The 19,541-nt window shown below is 38.9% G+C and overlaps 1 protein-coding gene across 1 annotated transcript in view; it reads left to right on the plus strand.

Moving 5' to 3' along the window:
- The window catches only part of THSD1 (thrombospondin type 1 domain containing 1), a 37,116-nt gene extending 22,472 nt beyond the window's left edge, over nucleotides 1-14,644 (plus strand). The window contains exon 5 of the mRNA XM_053708390.1: nucleotides 13,036-14,644. Within this exon, the coding sequence (XP_053564365.1) occupies nucleotides 13,036-14,381 (1,346 nt within the window). The 3' untranslated portion in view covers nucleotides 14,382-14,644. The remainder of the gene's footprint in view (nucleotides 1-13,035) is intronic.
- Nucleotides 14,645-19,541: the final 4,897 nt, after the last annotated feature.

Genomic DNA, 19,541 nt, shown 5'->3' on the forward strand with positions numbered 1-19,541 from the left:
ATATATATATATATATATATATATATATATAGATGTGTGTGCATGTATGTGTATATATATATATATATATATATATATATATATGTGTTATAGGAATATTCTAAGAAAAGGGGAAAGCTAAATTTCCTTAACAAATTAGCTCATTCAAGTTTCTTCCCTTTTATGGGCAAGATTACAAGTAGCACGCTAAATTCTTTTTTTCACTTGCAAACACTACTCAAAGTAAACTTTTAATTCGCTGGGTTAATGCGCGTATTACAAGTTGAAAGTAAATTGTTTGCCTGCAAGCGATATTGCGACTGCGTTAACTTCTTCTCCCCATAGACTCTATGGAGCGTGCATAAAAAAAAACCCTAACACTTATTGCTCTCGTGCTAACCCAACGCTTCATTAGACCAACTTCGCTAAACCCAAAGGTAGTTTATGAATATTTTACATTCTAAAGTTCTTCACTTATATAGATAATATAGATAATAGACATATTTATATATATATATATATATATATATATATATATATATATATATATATATAAAAATAAGATTTTCTTCTAAGTGAAGAACATTGGAATGTCAAATATTTACTTTAAAAACACATTAAAAGACGTTATTAAATATTAAAATTGATTAAAAAGAATTTTCTTCTTAAACAGGGAGAGTCCACAGCTGCATTCATTATTTTTGGGAAATACAGAACCTGGCCACCAGCAGGAGGCAAAGACACCCCAGCCAAAGGGTTAAATACCTCCCCCACTTCCCTCATCCCCCAGTCATTCTTTGCCTTTCGTCACAGGAGGTTGACAGAGAAGTGTCAGAAGATTCAAGATAGTCTCTTATGGAGGGTAGTACTCTTCGAAATGGGACTGGAGTTTTAAGTAGTCCTGTCAGCCTCTCAGTGAGAGCATGGATGAAACTTAGAGTCCGGAGATGCAGGGAGAGTCTTTCTGCGAAACCATCCTGAATCATATTAACAGCTCCATAAGCAATCAGCGTTGACGAGTTTCGCTGCCTGCTTTCTTCACTCAAGTCCATGTCAGAAGCAACGCTACTATCTGTCACACTTGAAGGACCGTGTTACTGTTCCACGGCGTAGATTCCGGTAAGATCGTTTCATTTTCCTTTTCAATGTGGGAATGTATGTAAATGTAGAAGACAGGGTCTCAGTGGGACTTTTAATCATGTTTGTTATGTGATTCTGTCTGCTTATGTGTAGTGATGCTTGGGCTCGTGGCTATTACAGAACATACCGGCCTTTTTGAGCTGCGCAGTTCTTGTGGATTGGCGCGCTTTCCTTTGGCCTACATGGTGCACCCTGTGACCAGGCATGGTCACGTTTTTGTTTTCCATTTCCGTATTCCTTACCTTGTTGCGGCAGAGAGAGTCTGTTTTTCTCTAATTGTCTGGGTCATAGGAGGTGGTGAGTGCCCCAGCCATTGGGGTTGTAAGGTGCCGTTTGTTTTTTTCTTTGTCCATAATTTTCTTCTTAAAAGGGAAGAGTCCACAGCTGCATTCATTACTTTTGGGAAATACAGAACCTGGCCACCAGGAGGAAGCAGACACCCCAACCAAAGGCTTAATTACCTCCCCCACTTCCTTCATCCCCCAATCATTCTTTGCCTTTCGTCACAGGAGGTTGGTAGAGTAGTGTCAGAAGTTTGAGATAGTCTCTCATGGAGGGTAGTACTCTTCGCAATGGGACTGGAGTTTTAAGTAATCCTATCAGCCTCTCAGTGAGAGCATGGATGAAAGTTAGAGTCCGGAGATGCAGGGAGAGTTTTCCTGCGAACCCATCCCGACTCATATTAACTTGCAATAGTAGATGAATACAGCACTTTGTGTTTAAGTGGTGCACGGTGCAAGAGGTAGCTGCAATAGCCTCTATAATAAATATGCACTCGTAGTAACACCAGCACCAGTGTCTTGGATATAAATATTTTTATTAGAGGTTACATTAAAAGCAGCAACGTTTCGTGGTGAACCCACTTAGTCATGCTAATTGTATCACATTGTTTCAAACAACTTATACCTTTCTTTGGCGCCAACTGGCTTCATTTTGGGAAGTTTCACACCCCCTAGTGGTTGCTAAATACAATGTATATACAAAATGTTAAAAACAAACACATAACAGCTTTCATCCAAAAGGCCTTATTAACTCATTACCCAAGAGTCAATTATTAAGGGTACAGAGAATAGTAAACACCCCAGAAGTTAAGAGCAAAAGGCTGTTAGAAATGTCAAATAAATTTGAACAAAGAGGGTACCCTACACAATTGTTGAGTCAAACAATAAAAGATATTACCACACCAAGGGCATTAAAAGAAAACAAAAAAACAGGATAGACTAGTATTTGTGTCACAACACAGCTCACATAGCCAAGTTGTAGCAAAAGCTATAAAAAAGCACTGGCACATACTTAGGGATTGTAATCCTAGGCTTGAACAGTTCAGGGATTACCCTTTAATGGCATATAGGAGGGTAAAAAACATCCGAGACCACCTTATAAGAAGTGACATTGGGTCAGAAAGAAGAGACACACAAACATACATGAAAGGAAAGAGAAATGGCTGTTATCCCTGTCTAGGATGTGTCCGCTGTAATTCAGTTATAAAAGGCCCAAACTTCTATCATCCACATAATGGCAGACGTTATGACATTAGGGGGTTTCGTACTTGTGATACTAGCTATGTAGTCTATCTGATAAAATGCCCATGTTCTATGTATTACTTATGAGCGACCACACAGAAAGTGAAAGACAGATTGAGCCAACACAGGTCAAATATAAGGAGAAAAAATTTAGAAGCACCTCTATCCAAACATTTTTTAGAGAAGGGCCATAGCATAAGCCAGCTACGCTGGCAAATCATACAACACATCCCTATTCAACGCAATGGGACTAATAGAGAAAAAATCCTCCAACAACAAGAGATGAGATGGATATATCAATTGGATACTCTTATTCCCAGAGGGTTGAATAGGGACTTTGACCTTAATTGTTTCTCTTAAATTGTTTCTCTCAAAGTATAAGTCTCAAACCCATTATCCTTATGATCATTTAAAATATAACTGTATGCAAAAAAGTTTAACATGATATGTTCCAAATAACTAGGGCACTTTACCTATGTGTTTAACATTATTGAGATTTTATTGCAATAAGATATTGAAACTTAGAAAGATAGTTTAACAAAGTTAAATATTGAGACAATATATGCATGTACAATAATGGGAAAGTCATATATACATATATATTTATTATTGCCATGTGTAAACTGTTTAGTCAGATACATTTATTTTTAACATTTTGTATATACATTGTATTTAGCAACCACTAGGGGGTGTGAAACTTCCCAAAATGAAGCCAGTTGGCGCCAAAGAAAGGTATAAGTTGTTTGAAACAATGTGATACAATTAGCATGACTAAGTGGGTTCACCACGAAACGTTGCTGCTTTTAATGTAACCTCTAATAAAAATATTTATATCCAAGACACTGGTGCTGGTGTTACTACGAGTGCAGACTCATATTAACAGCTCCTTGGTAATCAGCGTTGACGAGTTTTGCTGCCTACCTTTCTTCACTCAAGTCCATGTCAGTAGCGAGGCTACTATCTGTCACACTTGAAGGGCCGTGTTCCTGTTCAACGGCGTAGATTCCGGTAAGATCGTTTCATTTTATTTCGATATGTGAATGTAATGTTAATGAAACAAGGCAGGGTCCCAGTGGGGAGGTGGTGAGTGCCCCAGCCATTAGGGGTGTTAAAGGGTGCCAGTTAGTTTCTGTCATTTTTGTAATCCCAAAATTATGGAGGATTCGTTTATGCGCGACACGGATGCCTCCGATACGGAGGATGTGTCTTGTGATGAATATGAAATGGCCTAGGTAATCAATGCCCATCAGTTATGTTCCGATTGCCTTTCTAGAGTACTCTCTTCTCCTGAAGCTGGGAGTTTCCATGACCCGTGAAGCAAGTGTCCCAGTCTATTTCCCGGCTACGCAGGCAGGTGTCCCTATGGCTTTTACTCCTTCTCCGGAGGGTGGCTTGTTTCCCCCAGAGGTTACGGCACGGTTCCGCTTGGCCATCTCTATGGTGCTGAATAATTTTTTGCTCCCAAATGAAGTATTTCTAAGATACTGTCCGTGTCCTGTTATTCTATTGGCTGTTTCGATCAGCCAATAGAATGCAAGCTCAATCTGATTGGCTGATTGGATCAGCCAATCGGATTGAACTTGATTCTGATTGGCTGATTCCATCAGCCAATCAGAATATTCCTACCTTAATTCCGATTGGCTGATAGAATCCTATCAGCCAATCGGAATTCGAGGGACGCCATCTTGGATGACGTCCCTTAAAGGAACCGTCATTCTTCAGTTGGACGTCGCCGGAAGAAGATGGGTCCGCGGTGGAGGTCTTCAGGATGGAGCCGGTCGTCATCGGATGAAGATAGAAGATGCCGCTTGGATCAAGATGGTTGCCGGTCCGGATCGCCTCTTCTTCCCGGATAGGATGAAGACTTTGGAGCCTCTTCTGGACCTCTTCAGCCACCGGATGATGGATCGCCAGCCCCCGCTTGGGTTGGATGAAGATTTTGGAGCCAGGACGGATCGGTGATACCTGGTGAGGTGAAGACAAGGTAGGATGATCTTCAGGGGCTTAGTGTTAGGTTTATTTAAGGGGGGTTTGGGTTAGATTAGGGGTATGTGGGTGGTGGGTTGTAATGTTGGGGGGGGTATTGTATGTTTTTTTTTACAGGCAAAAGAGCTGAACTTCTTGGGGCATGCCCCGCAAAGGGCCCTGTTCAGGGCTGGTAAGGTAAAAGAGCTTTGACCTTTAGTAATTTAGAATAGGGTAGGGCATTTTTTTATTTTGGGGGTCTTTGTTATTTTATTAGGGGGCTTAGAGTAGGTGTAATTAGTTTAAAATTGTTGTAATATTTTTCTTATGTTTGTAAATATTTTTTTATTTTTTGTAACTTAGTTCTTTTTTATTTTTTGTACTTTAGTTAGTTTATTTCATTGTAGTTATTTGTAGATATTGTATTTAATTAATGTATTGATAGTGTAGTGTTAGGTTTAATTGTAGGTAATTGTAGGTATTTTATTTAATTTATTTATTGATAGTGTAGTGTTAGGTTTAATTTTTACTTAGGTTAGGGTTTATTTTACAGGTAATTTTGTAATTATTTTAACTAGGTAACTATTAAATAGTTCTTAACTATTTAATAGCTATTGTACCTGGTTAAAATAATTACAAAGTTGCCTGTAAAATAAATATTAATCCTAAAATAGCTACAATGTAATTATAATTTATATTGTAGCTATATTAGGATTTATTTTACAGGTAAGTATTTAGCTTTAAATAGGAATAATTTATTTAATAAGAGTTAATTAATTTTGTTAGATTAAAATTATATTTAACTTAGGGGGGTGTTAGTGTTAGGGTTAGACTTAGCTTTAGGGGTTAATACATTTATTAGAATAGCGGTGAGCTCCGGTCGGCAGGTTAGGGGTTAATAATTGAAGTTAGGTGTCGGCGATGTTAGGGAGGGCAGATTAGGGGTTAATACTATTTATTATAGGGTTAGTGAGGCGGATTAGGGGTTAATAACTTTATTATAGTAGCGGTGCGGTCCGCTCGGCAGATTAGGGGTTAATAAGTGTAGGCAGGTGGGGGCGACGTTGTTGGCGGCAGATTAGGGGTTAATAAATATAATATAGGGGTCGGCGGTGTTAGGGGCAGCAGATTAGGGGTACATAAGGATAATGTAAGTAGCGGCGGTTTACGGAGCGGCAGATTAGGGGTTAAAAATAATATGCAGGGGTCAGCGATAGCGGGGGCGGCAGATTAGGGGTTAATAAGTGTAAGGTTAGGGGTGTTTAGACTCGGGCTACATGTTAGGGTGTTAGGTGCAGACGTAGGAAGTGTTTCCCCATAGCAAACAATGGGGCTGCGTTAGGAGCTGAACACGGCTTTTTTGCAGGTGTTAGGTTTTTTTTCAGCTCAAACAGCCCCATTGTTTCCTATGGGGGAATCGTGCACAAGCACGTTTTTGAGGCTGGCCGCGTCCGTAAGCAACTCTGGTATCGAGAGTTGAAGCTGCGTTAAATATGCTCTACGCTCCTTTTTTGGAGCCTAACGCAGCCTTTCTGTGGACTCTCAATACCAGAGTTATTTTAAAGGTGCGGCCAGAAAAAAGCCGGCGTTAGCTACACGGGTCCTTACCGACAAAACTCCAAATCTAGCCGCAAGAAATCAAAAATGGTGAAAAAATGGTGAAAAAATATATATAATTATATAATATTATAAAAAGGAAAAAAGAGATAAAATTAGAGTTGGTGATAAATGTATATAAAAAAGGTTGTAATCCAAAAAAGGGGGTTGGTGGTTATTTAGCAGAGATCTTCTCTGTAGTGTGATAGATCTTCTAATGTGCAGAATCAACAATATTCTTCTAATACCAATATTGTTGACGCGTTTCGGCCCTATATCATAGGCCTTTATCAATACTCTTCTGAAGGGAAGAGTCCACAGCTCCTGCCCGTGTTTTTATCTATGAGGCGGCTGTCGTTTTTTTTTTTTGTTCTTCTGGCACCTTTTTTTCACCCTGATATTTCTTCTACTGTTCCTTGTTCCAACTTCCCTCGGCAGACGACCGGGGGATGAGGGAAGTGGGGGAGGTATTTAAGCATTTGGCTGGGGTGTCTTTGCCTCCTCCTGGTGGCCAGGTTCTGTATTTCCCAAAAGTAATGAATGCAGCTGTGGACTCTTCTCTTCAGAAGAAAATGAAATTATCAGGTAGCGTTCCATAGATCCTTCAGTTGCTACACAGGCAGGTGTCCCAAATGCCGTTACCCCTTCTACGGGAGGTGGCTTGTTTCCTCCAGAGGTTACTGCACAGTTCCGCATGGCCATATCTATGGTGTTGGCGCATTTACATCTTCCGGGAAGATCTTGCCCTTGTTCTTTAAACCAGGGCCCGTCAGGCGTGGGATCGTCTGTATCGGTTCAGCCCTCTGGGGAAGCGGTGTCCCCTGAGGCTTCAGGGGTACAGCCTTCAGGGCCGGGGTCATCAGATGCCCAGGCGGAGGTGAGTATTGCCTTCCGATTTAGACTAGCATGCCTTCGTGTCCTGCTGAGGCAGGTGTTGGCAGCGTTAGAAGAGCCCAATTTGGACGAGTCATTGGTTCCTCAGTCTTCTGCTCCAGACGGCAAGTAGTGTTAGACGAGTGGGGGGATAAAGATCATTCTCCTTGTTGTCTACCTTTTTTTTGTGTATCTCATTCCCAGTTCTGAGCTTTTGGGGGAATCGGGTCTCTGACTGGCTGGTCCTGTTAGTGTGTCCATTCTTCCTGGGCATTCACCTGCGGGTGCTGCCTTCCTTTATTTTTACCCAGTTAGGATGTATTTTATTTCTTTTTCTAGGCTCAAGACTGTTGTAGTTTTTCCTTTGGACAACTTTTTCTTCTCTGGGATGTGATACTGGCGATTTTGTGGTCGCAATAGCTGTACTGCCGTGGAAGTTATATATATATATATATATATATATATATATATATATATATATATATATATATATATATATATATAAAAAAGAAGAGTTGAGACATGGTTTAGGTCTCAGAGCCTACATGTCTACTGTTTGTCTGTTTATTTAGTCTAGCCCTGCTTAGACCTTTCAGTGGCCTTGAATAGTTCTGTCATGCCCTGTATATCAGGCTGGTCCTGATTGGGTGCTAGTTATTTCTGTTCCTTGGGGCCCATATGAGACACGTTGTGCCTTTGACAATGGGCTGGTCCTGTTTGGATACTGAGTTTGCTTACTTCTTGTTAAGAAGTTGTTTTCTTGTTCTACAAGTTATGAAGGCCCTTCTATCCTAGATGTTAGGCTGGTCCTAATTTATTCATCCGGGTGGGGCATCTGATGTTTGCTGTACTCAGTTCTGGTGTCCTGTCCCTGCATAGCTAGCAGGGTTAGCTGGGGTTACGGATCCTGCTATGACAGTTTACTTGAGGTTTCCTGAGGTCCTTTGGTTCTCCTCTTCGATAGAGGAGGGGGTTCAGATGACTCCATAGAGATCTTCCGTACCTGGTTTGGGGGGGTTAACTTCTCCTCTATGGTTCTTCATTCCGGATTGCATTGTCCTGATTAGTCCCGATCTCTTTCGACAGGGCCTCTTCCTTATGGTCGAGGTTGGTTGTGTACTTTCCTTGGGGTCAGTCTTCCTGTCGTGATGGAGGAAATCCGGTCCTTAGGATCCGATTTCTTAAGATATCCTTTTCTGATCCTATAATTTTTGGGATCTGGGGGATTGTATGCTGTCTCTTTTACATATGTACGGTTATCCCTGCTTGGGCGACTCGGTTGAGTTCCATCGCCTGCTAGGAGTTTTAGGATGCTCATTCATTTGTCAATTCCTTGAGCAGTAGGGGCCCCCAGAGATTGATCCAGGGTGGATCTTTAGAGACTGTCATATTCTCTCAAACAGAGTTTACTTTCTAGTTTGAGTTCTGATCTCTTTTGGATCCTGCCTTAGTCTTATTTGGTGGGTGGGGATCCGAGAGGCCCATTGGGGATGAGTTCAGTCTCTGGGATACTTACATGGGAGATCAGTTTTTAAGACCCTGTGGGAGCATGGCTGTGATTGCATCATCCTTGGTGCAAGGTCATCTTCAGATGGAGTACCCTTGTGGTTGTTCCTCAAGGGTTATTTGTTTGATTCCGGGTTCCGGGTGTCCGGTCTTTTAACCTAGTCCTGGTCTTCAACTGGGCATTTTGGTTACTATGTTTTCCAGATCTCATAGCCGTTGGATCTGGCCTGTTGAGTAGCAGGTTGGGTTTTCCGATCCTGGGAAAATCTCCTTGTTCCTACTGACGGCTTCTTTTTCTTCCTTCCGGAGAAATGGGAATTTCTCTACTGAGCTGGCTGTAGTGGACGGAGGGTTTCCTTTGCTGCCTAGCAAGCGGATTAGCAGAGTTAAGACCAGTTGCAGCTTTTTGCGCCTTGCATGTGGGCTAGCAAGTTGTTGGGTCTCCGTTTTCCTTCTATTGGGAGAATCTGATCTACAGCATTGATCCTGTTGGCTACTCCAGAGGTTGCTTTCCTCCTCTGATCCCGGAATTCAGTAGGGTTTGCCTCCCTGCTTTGCGTGTAGGACGTCATGAGTTTTTGTCCACCTGGAAGGTTGGATTTTCATGTTGCATACCTTTCTGATAGTTGTTAGTCGATGGTCTCTCTTGGTTGAGGGTACCTTCCCCTCCGATTCTGAATGGAAATCTGGATAGGTATGTTCTCCCTGGTCCTTTGGACTTTACCAGTCGCCTTGGGTTCTGTGCCTGTTTGCCTGGTATTAGGGGTCAGGAATTCTGACTGTTCTGTTGAGCATCGACCGCGTATTATGAAGGGCTACTGAGTGCTCCTTCCTTTACGTGGGAGGCCTCACGGTGGTACCTTCCCTCTGCGAGTTGCTGGTTTTTCATTCTTGGTCAGGGTGCTGTTCTCCCTTCCCTGTGTTCTGATAGGGGGGGAGTTGATCTGCAATGTTTTTCAGAGTTTTTTCTCTCCCTGGATGGTTCAGGTACGATTTTCCTATCTACCTTGTTGTCCAGTTTTTGTAGGCTTGACATTTAGTTGGACCGCCTATCAGATGGAAGCCTGTGGCCTGTGGGGCGTAAACAGATATTCCTATCTGTTTTGTCTGTTCTACTCCCGGGGTTTTTTTGACCCACAGAAGTTCAGTTTCTTAGTGCTGGATAGCACTCTGTGGGAAGGTAGAGGGTTCTACTTTTTGTCCTTTTAGGACTTCAGTTCTGGTTAGGACTTTACATTGGTTCCTTGGGATCCATGTAGGAGGTGGTCTGGAACTTTACTTCTGTTGCTCTCCTCTGTCGGTAGAGCTTTTTCTATGCAAACTTTCTCCTAATATAGCCTTGTAGTTTGCTCCTTTTGTAGTTTGCTCCTTTATGCTAGGGGCTTCTTCATTGGTTTGCCCCTGATTTTGGGGGGTTTGTTTTGGTAGTCTTTTTAGACTTCCTTATCTGATCTTTCTTCTTCTTCTGGAAGATTGTGAGGGGAATTTTGGTGTCCCCCTTCCCATTGGTCAGGGAGAGGTTTTTCCTTGGCGGGCCTTGAGTCAGCGGGATTTTTGTCGTCTCCTCAGAGGTTTTGTGCTCAGTGGAGTCTAGGGATCTGAGTGGTCTCCAGCAAGACTCTTTATGGTTCTACCTGATGGACAGTTACTGGGTACTTTTCCTTTTTGTACGTTCTGTGTCTGTGGAATTTGGGTTATATCAGGCTGTGGTGCCCTCAGAATGGGCCGCCTTTTTGTTCCCACCCGTTTTGCATTCAGTGTCCTCTATAGCTTGGGTATTGTTTTCCCAAAAGTAATGAATGCAGGTTTGGACTCTCCCCGTTTAAAAAGAAAAACTTAAATTATGCTTACCAGATAATTTTCTTTTCTTCTGACGGGGAGAATCCACAGCTCCCTGCCCGTGTTGTTTTCATGGGGCGGTCTTAAAATTTTTGTTCTTCTGGCACCTTTTTTTTTTTTCACCCTGATATTTCTCCTACTGTTCCTTGTTCCCTTGGCAGAATGACTGGGGGATGAGGGAAGTGGGGGATGCAGCTGTGGACTCTCCCCGTCAGAAGAAAAGAAAATGATCTGGTAAGCATAATTTAAGTTTTTTAAAAACTTTTAAGGTATTTCACTGGAGGGAACTCCAAAGTATATAAATAAGTCTATATATGTATATACATGTAAAAAAGAGAATTGATAGAGAAAAGGGGGCGCAAATAAAATTTATAACGCAAAATATCAATGCTGATAAAATCAGTAATAATAATAGATTTTAATATTAAGATGTTGGACTTCTCTGCATGAGTATCATAATTCAACAGAGAAATAGCTAATGTCTAGTTTCAAATGAAATTAATAGTGGTATACCTTGTTGGACTAAAAAAACAGTGATACTATTATTATATGTGGTATCCTGTATTGAAATAATGATAAAAGATATGAAAAACACAATCTCTAATATTCAATGAGAAATAGTAGTAGTTACCTTATTGTACTAAAAAGTACAGAGATATTGTTAGTATTTATGATACTTTGTATAGAATTTTTTAAAATATAATGAAACACAAAATCCACAGTACAGTGCAGTGATAATAAACGGATTCACTAATATCCCTGTTATAAACTAAGCATAGTTTATACGGAAAACATCAAATACATAAAGTACATGTCCAATATAATCTAGTCACTTGGCATAAATCTTAAAAAACATTCATCATACAAGAGTCTCTTGATACATTTTTCTCTTCTCAGTTTGTTAGAGTTGTTAAACAGATAGTAAAGTTTATTTTTCAGTCCTCAGTGTATTTTAACTGAGTAAAAGCACCAAACCTCAATATGGAGTATATGCACCTAATATGATATCGCTAAAGCAATAATATAACGACCCAGAGCCCGGAGTACAAGTCCCCCTAAGGGTGTCTACTTACACTCCTTGACCTCAATCTGTATGAGGTAAGTGCCGCGTAGTGTCGGTAGAAACTTCCTTCGTTCTCCAGGGATCCAGGTAACAGCTTAGAGGACTTGGTCGAAGTGTTTGTCTGTGCTTGTGTTCTTTTCAGATGACCATGTACCTGCTAGATCCCATGCTTCATTACACTGAATGTCATGCACTCTGCCTACAATAGGATCTATTTAAACGCTTTCCTGGCAAGCCCCTGTGTGTTGCAGATTGCAAACTTTATTATCTGTTTAACAACTCTAACAAACTTTGAAGAGAAAAAGTTATCAAGAGACTCTTGTATTATGAATGTTTTTTAAGATTTATGCCAAGTGACTAGATTATATTGGACATGTACTTATGTATTTTATGTTTTCCATATAAACTATGCTTAGTTTATAACAGGGATATTAGTGAATCTGTTTATTATCACTGCACTGTACTGTGGATTTTGTGTTTCATTATATTTTAAAATAATTCTATACAAAGTATCATAAATACTAACAATATCTCTGTACTTTTTAGTACAATAAGGTAACTACTACTATTTCTCATTGAATATTAGAGATTGTGTTTTTCATATCTTTTTGTCATTATTTCAATACAGGATACCACATATACTAATAGTATCACTGTATTTTTAGTCCAACAAGGTATACCACTATTAATTTCATTTGAAACTAGACATTAGCTATTTCTCTATTGAATTATGATACTCATGCAGAGAAGTCCAACATCTTAATATTAAAATCTATTATTATTACTGAGTTTATCAGCATTGATATTTTGCGTTATAAATTTTATTTGCGCCCCCTTTTCTCTATCAATTTTCTTTTTTACATATTCTTCCTTACCTAGGCTGGAGGGTGTGGGGACTCTCCGACCCTGGTAGATAGATTAGGGCAGCATTTAATATTGATTCTATTATTAATCCTGAGGGTTCGTAATTGCGCCATATGCACATTTCTTCTTCTTTCATATGTATATACATCTGTATATATGTATGTATATATATATATATATATATATATATATATATATAAAAATACATAAATACAGATATATATATATACATATATACACTAGCTCTTTACTCATGCTAACCTGACAAGCATAAATGTTCTTTGCACTTGAGCGCAAACATTTACTTTCAACTTGGAATACGTGCACAAGTTAGCGTGGTCACAATATTGTTTATCGCGACATGCACTAAGCTCCACTAGCCCTATGTGTCTCGCTCAGCATTATATACATACTTAAAAATCTTGGGAGAATGTAGTCTGGGGAAAATGTGGCACATTTAAATTGCTATCTATAAACAATATATATATAGTTTACATCTGTCCAGAAATAATGTTCAATATAATTTGCAATGTATTACAATTATTGTAGTGTAAAACCGTGTTCACTAAAATAACACAAGATTGAATTGGTACGTGCAAGTAAAACAAAATGTATTCTGATTTATTTAATGAATACCTTTTTATAATGATGAACATTTCAAAATGCCTAACTTATTCTTTTGTACAGCTGTAAAACCTTCAAGCAAGTCAACTGCACAAAGTGAAAATGACTATATAACAAGTAACACAGTAACAATAACCGGTATATTATTATGTCTCTTCATCATAATTGTCACTATCCTTATCACTGTATGGAGAAAAGTTAACAAAACTCAAAAGTGCAGTTCCTCTATTAGACACAGCTCTGCCCATTCTGTCAATTGCCGTAAGAACTCAGATGAGGAAAATATCTGTCAGTTGAGAGAGAGCTTTTCTGATGCAGGAGATTGTGGACTAGAAAGAACAGATGATATTGTCCAAATTCCTTTAACATGCAGACAAAGTGTGCATGTTGGAGAGGAACAAGAAGTATTAGAAAATGATAATGTTCAGAAATTAATTCCACCAATTTTTAGTTATCGTCTTGCACAGCAGCAGCTAAAAGAGATGAAGCAAAAAGGATTAACTGAAGCCACAAAGGTCTATCATGTATCTCCAAATCCCATGGCAGACACTACAGTAGACGTCTCACTGGTACCACCACTAGGCACAGAAAAATCGGAGGAGACTGCCACAAATAAATTTCGCATCCAGTCTCCATTTTTAGAGTCTAAACATTTTCATTCACGAAACCCTGGTGATAAAAACATCTCAAAGGCAGCTTACTCCGCAATGCAGGGAACCAGCCCTAGCCAAACTATGCCCAGGTTATCCCACATAAGAAATCAAGATGCCAAAGAAAGGCATACTGAGAAAAGTAATCAAAAAAATAACTTCAGAAGAACATCCAGTTTTCATGAGACTAAACATCACAAACCCTACAGGGAAAGGAGCTTATCAACCCTTTCTCCACGACAAACATTGTCCTACAACACTAGGACAAAGTCATGGGATAACTCAGCAGGAGAAAAGTCCAAACATAAATTGAAAAGTCCTGAACGTGTTTCCAGAGGAGCTAATCTAACAGTAGATACACCTGGGTATAACACAAAACATCCGTATATACGCCCAATGGACAGCAAACCTGATGTATCTTCCAGTCGCTTTCTTGCGGCAAGATCATCTAATGCAGAAAGGCCAGAGCAAAACAAAATGAAGAAAGGACATTCACCAGTTGATAAGCCATGGAACAGAGCCCAGGACATTTCACCACCAACTTTAGAGAGTTACCAAAGGAAGGGTGCGCTCAGTCCTACACAATACAGAAGGGAAAAATGCCAAAGTTTTCCTTGGGGTACTGAATTTAACTTTTATGACAATACAACATTTGGGCTCACAGAGGCTGAGCAGAGAATGATAGACCTTCCTGGATATTTTGCATCTAATGAAGAGGATGAAACAAGTACTTTAAGTGTTGAGAGATTGGTCATTTGAGTATGGAGATCACAGCCACTGAAATAACTTGTCTCTGTTAACTATGGTACCTTATTCTTCATTCAAGCGAATGGGTTGTAAGGTGTTTTAAGCATTTTTGTCAAAAGTCATAAATTGTTAATTCCTCATAAAACTGTTAAACGTTTAATACCTCTAAAGTTGGAACATTTGCATACAATGTGCTCTTGAAAAAAAAAAAGATTTATTAAATAAATGTATGACCCTTTTATACATGTTAAATAAAGAAACGTTCTTGGAAAAAAGTTTTATTGAAAGAACGTCACCTTCTTCAACACTTCATACATCTCACACAGGTGGCTGGAACATAGGCCTTGAGGAGTGTTGGAGTGTGGAATGTGCTCTCGGGTCTATTTGAAGGAAACATTTTCATTGCAGGTTAAAACCAGAAAAGGTTCCTTATGGTATTTTCTTTTGGGATTAAAATATGCTATTTTATTTCAAAATAAGTTATAATTAATTACAGCTGTCTGTCGAAATATGTTTGATTTTAGGAAGATTATACACAGTCAGTAGTTTTTGACTGCATTATAATGTTAAGAAATACATTAAATTAATATTTTCCTTGTGTTCTGGAAGGAGGGATTGATATAAATGATACAATAAAGGGAAATATTTGTTTCCAAAAAATAAAATTGAAATAAACTTTGATGCAGTAGCAAAGTAAATATTAATACTATGTAGTGTTAAGTCCAAGCAAATGGGAAACATAAGAAGAAATAAGTTGTTAAATGATAGTATTAAATATGTGTAAATGCCTTTTAAATTAATTGTCCTTTATGACCTGCAGAAAAATCTATTTGGACACAGATAATAAAAATGTTTGTAAAGCTTTGATGTTTATAAAAGTTTAAAGCTATCCAGAGATACTTACTTAACATGTGCTTATGTGGAGGGAAAGTTAAAAGAAATTAAACAATAAAGGACAGTGGCACAAATACTTAGGGTAATATCCTATTGAAGATAATGGCTTGAACGCTAGCTATGGGCTTTGAATGGCTGTTTTGTCTGTAACCTACTTTAGAAAAATATGAATCAGAGCTGATGTCTAGCTAGATGCAGGTATGATACATGGTCTTCTAAGGTTCTGTTCATTAAAATGTATTTGAGAAAGTTGCACATTTTGATGACAGTGGATCCATAAAATAACATACACCTAGATTACGAGTTTTGAGCGCTATAGAGAAATTAACGAACGCAACAAATTAAATTTTCTATAGCACTGCCATTACAAGTTTTCAAACATATGCCTTTTGCGTGCGATATGGTTGCGTGGAGCTCCATACCGCAAACAGAGTGCTGCTGAGACGTGCTCGTGCACGATTTCCCCATAGACATCAATGGAGAGAGACGGCCCAAAAAAAAAACACCTGCGATCGCGGAAACGAAAGTTCCGTAACGCAGCCCCATTGATGTCTATGGGGAAATAAAAAAACTGTTTAAACCTAACACCCTAACATAAACCCTACGTCTAAACACCCCTAATCTGCTGCCCCCAACATCGCTGATGCCTGCCTAAGTTATTAACCCCTAATCTGCTGCTCCCAATATCGCTGCTAAGTAAATAAAATTATTAACCCCTAATCTACCGCTCCCCATATCGCCGCCACTATACTACATTTATTAACCCCTAAACTGCCAGCCCCCCACATCGCAACAAGCTAAATTAAACTATATTAACCCCTAAACCTAACCCTAACGTAACCCTAACACCCCCTAACTTTAAAATAATAAAAATATAGCTAAATTAAATTTACAATTATTAACTAAATGAACCTATTAACCCCTAAACCACCAGCCCCCCACATCACAACAAGCTAAATACAACTATATTAACCCCTAAACCTAACCCTAAACCTAACCCTAACCCCCCCCCAACTCTAACATAATTAAATTAGATCTAAATTAAATTTACAATTATTAACTAAATAATACCTATTTAAAACTAAATACTTACCTGTGAAATAAAACCTAAGCTAGCTACAAAATAATTAATAGTTATATTGTAGATAGCTTAGGTTTTATTTTTATTTCACAGGTAAGTTTGTATTTATTTGAACTAGATAGACTAGTTAGTAAATAGTTATTAACTATTTACTAACTACCTAGCTAAAATAAATACAAACTTACCTGTGAAATAAAACCTAACCTGCCTTACACTAAAACCTAACATTACAAAAAATAAAAAAACCTAATTACAAAAAACCCCCGAAATTATCCAAAAAATAAAGATTAATCCTATTCTAATACCCTAAAAAAAATCACCCCAAAATAAAAAATTCTACTCTAGAATAAACTACCAAGGGCCCTTAAAAGCGCCTTTTGTAGGGCATTGACCTGAGATAAACAGCTCTTTTGCTCCAAAAAGAATACAAACACCCCCTAACACCATACAAACCCCCCCAAACTACCAAGGGCCCTTAAAAGGGCCTTTAGGGGGGCCCTTAAAAGGGCCTTTTGTAGGGCATTGCCCTGAGATAAACGTCTCTTTTACTAAAAAAACATAACACCCCCTAAAAATATACATTGCACAAAATAACAAACAAATTATCAAAAGTAAAAAAGAATTACACCTAATCTAATAGCCCTATCAAAATAAAAAAGACCACCCAAAATGAAACCCCCCCTAGTCTACAATAAACTACCAATGGCCCTTAAAAGGGCCTTTTGTGGGGCATTGCCCCAAAGATGTCAGCTCTTATACCTGTAAAAAAAAAAATACAAACACCCCCTCAACAGTAAAACCCACCACCCAACCAACCCCACCAAATAAAAAAACTTTCTAAAATAACCTAAGCTACTCATTGACCAGAAAATGGCATTTGTATGGGCATTGCCCTTAAAAGGGCATTTAGCTCTTTTACTGCCCAGACCCTAAACTAAAAATTAAAACCCACCCAATAAACCCTTAAAAAAGCCTAACACTAACCCCTGATGATCCACTTACAGTTTTTGAAGTCCTGCTTGAACGATCTTCATTCCGGAGTTGAAGTCCTGATCCAGGCGGCGAGAAGTCTTCATCCAGACGGCCTCTTCAATCTTTATCCCGGCGGCGAAGTCCTGATCCAAGCAGTCTTCATCCAGACAGCCTCTTCAATATTCTATTTTGATCCTGGAGGCGCGGAGCGGGTCCATCCTGAAGACATCCGGCGCGCAGCATCCTCTTCATACGGTCACCGCTGTACACTGAATCTTCAATGCAAGGGACGCAATTCAAGATGGTGTCCCTTGCATTCCTATTGACTGAAAAATTTGAATCAGCCAATATGAATTAGGGCTGCTAAAATCCTATTGGCTATTCAAATCAGCTAATAGGATTTAAACAGCTCTCATTCTATTGGCTAATTCAAATTAGCCAATAGAATGAGAGCTAAACAGCAATGGGGATATGTGGATACGGAGGATATTTGAAATACCGGTAGGTATCTATTAAAATGAATTATCTATGTACATAAGTTAAAACACTATACTAAAAACAGTATAGAGAGTAAATAAAGATAATTTGTATCTTAAAGGAAAAAAACATTTATTATGATACAAACATGTTCCTAAAAATGCATATATATGACCGGTCATAAACAAGAAAAATATATTAAAACCTCATAGGTATTTGTGCAAATAAGTGTATAAAAATATGTGTATACACATACAATATCTTATTATTGCTATTGGGACTGCTGGTCCCTATAAACTTCAAAAGTCAAAAATGGAAATGAATAAGGCAATATCTTAGTATACTCGGTGGTTCACTCTTTTTCTCACTTGGTGTATGCTATTGTTTATATTCTTATTACCAGTCCTGAATACAAAAGGTTAATATTCCATATGATTTTTTGAACTGGTTCCTGGCAGTTACTTTTACAGATGTCTCAAAGTTCGTCAAATAGCACTAAATAATTCCTTGCTTTGTGATGAGCCGTGTACGTCCACCGCACTACCGGTCTGCTACACCTCTAAGTGCCTACCTGTTCTTCAGTGGGTATGTTCCGTCCACTCCCGGGATGGCACAGGTGTCTGTGCAGCTCTCGTGTAGCCGGTGACGTCATACGCAATGTCAGTGGTCCCAAACATAATAGAACCGTCCGGTGTATTGATCTACAACTCTGCGCAGAGTATTTGGATACTGGAAGTAGTTCCACTTAGGATCCTTATTAATCCTTTGTACCTTTAGGTAAATATGGCTTGGGAGACTTCTGGATGTCCTTTGTGCATCACCATCAACGCGTTTTGCCACTTCTCGTGGCTTTATGAAGATCATGAGAAGTGGCGAAACGCGTTGACGCGCAGAGTTGTAGATCAATACACCGGACGGATCTACTTTGTTTGGGACCACTGACGTTGCGTGTGACATCACCGGCTACACGAGAGCTGCACAGACACCTGTGCCATCCCGGGAGTGGACGGAACATACCCACAGAAGAACAGGTAGGCACTTAGAGGTGTAGCAGCCCGGTAGTGCGGTGGACGTACACGGCTCTTCACAAAGCAAGGAATTATTTAGTGCTATTTGACGAACTTTGAGACATCTGTAAAAGTAACTGCCAGGAACCAGTTCAAAAAATCATATGGAATATTAACCTTTTGTATTCAGGACTGGTAATAAGAATATAAACAATAGCATACACCAAGTGAGAAAAAGAGTGAACCACCGAGTATACTAAGATATTGCCTTATTCATTTCCATTTTTGACTTTTGAAGTTTATAGGGACCAGCAGTCCCAATAGCAATAATAAGATATTGTATGTGTATACACGTATTTTTATACACTTATTTGCACAAATACCTATGAGGTTTTAATATATTTTTCTTGTTTATGACCGGTCATATATATGCATTTTTAGGAACATGTTTGTATCATAATAAATGTTTTTTTCCTTTAAGATACAACTTATCTTTATTTACTCTCTATACTGTTTTTTTTTTTTTTTTTTTTTTTTTATTAAATATTTTTTATTGAGGGTAATAAAGTATACAGCATACAGGTTACTCAATGAAACATATACATATAAAACAATTGACATGAATATCTCACAGTATAATAGGCAAACTGGGGAGTAACCTCACCACCACCCTCTATTTTTGCCCCTCCATAAATGCTCAGGCCACTTTTGGACCCTCGATTTCACTTCACACTAACTGAG

This window comes from Bombina bombina, chromosome 3 (assembly GCF_027579735.1).
Source record: "Bombina bombina isolate aBomBom1 chromosome 3, aBomBom1.pri, whole genome shotgun sequence".
NCBI classification, from domain to species: Eukaryota; Metazoa; Chordata; class Amphibia; order Anura; family Bombinatoridae; genus Bombina; species Bombina bombina.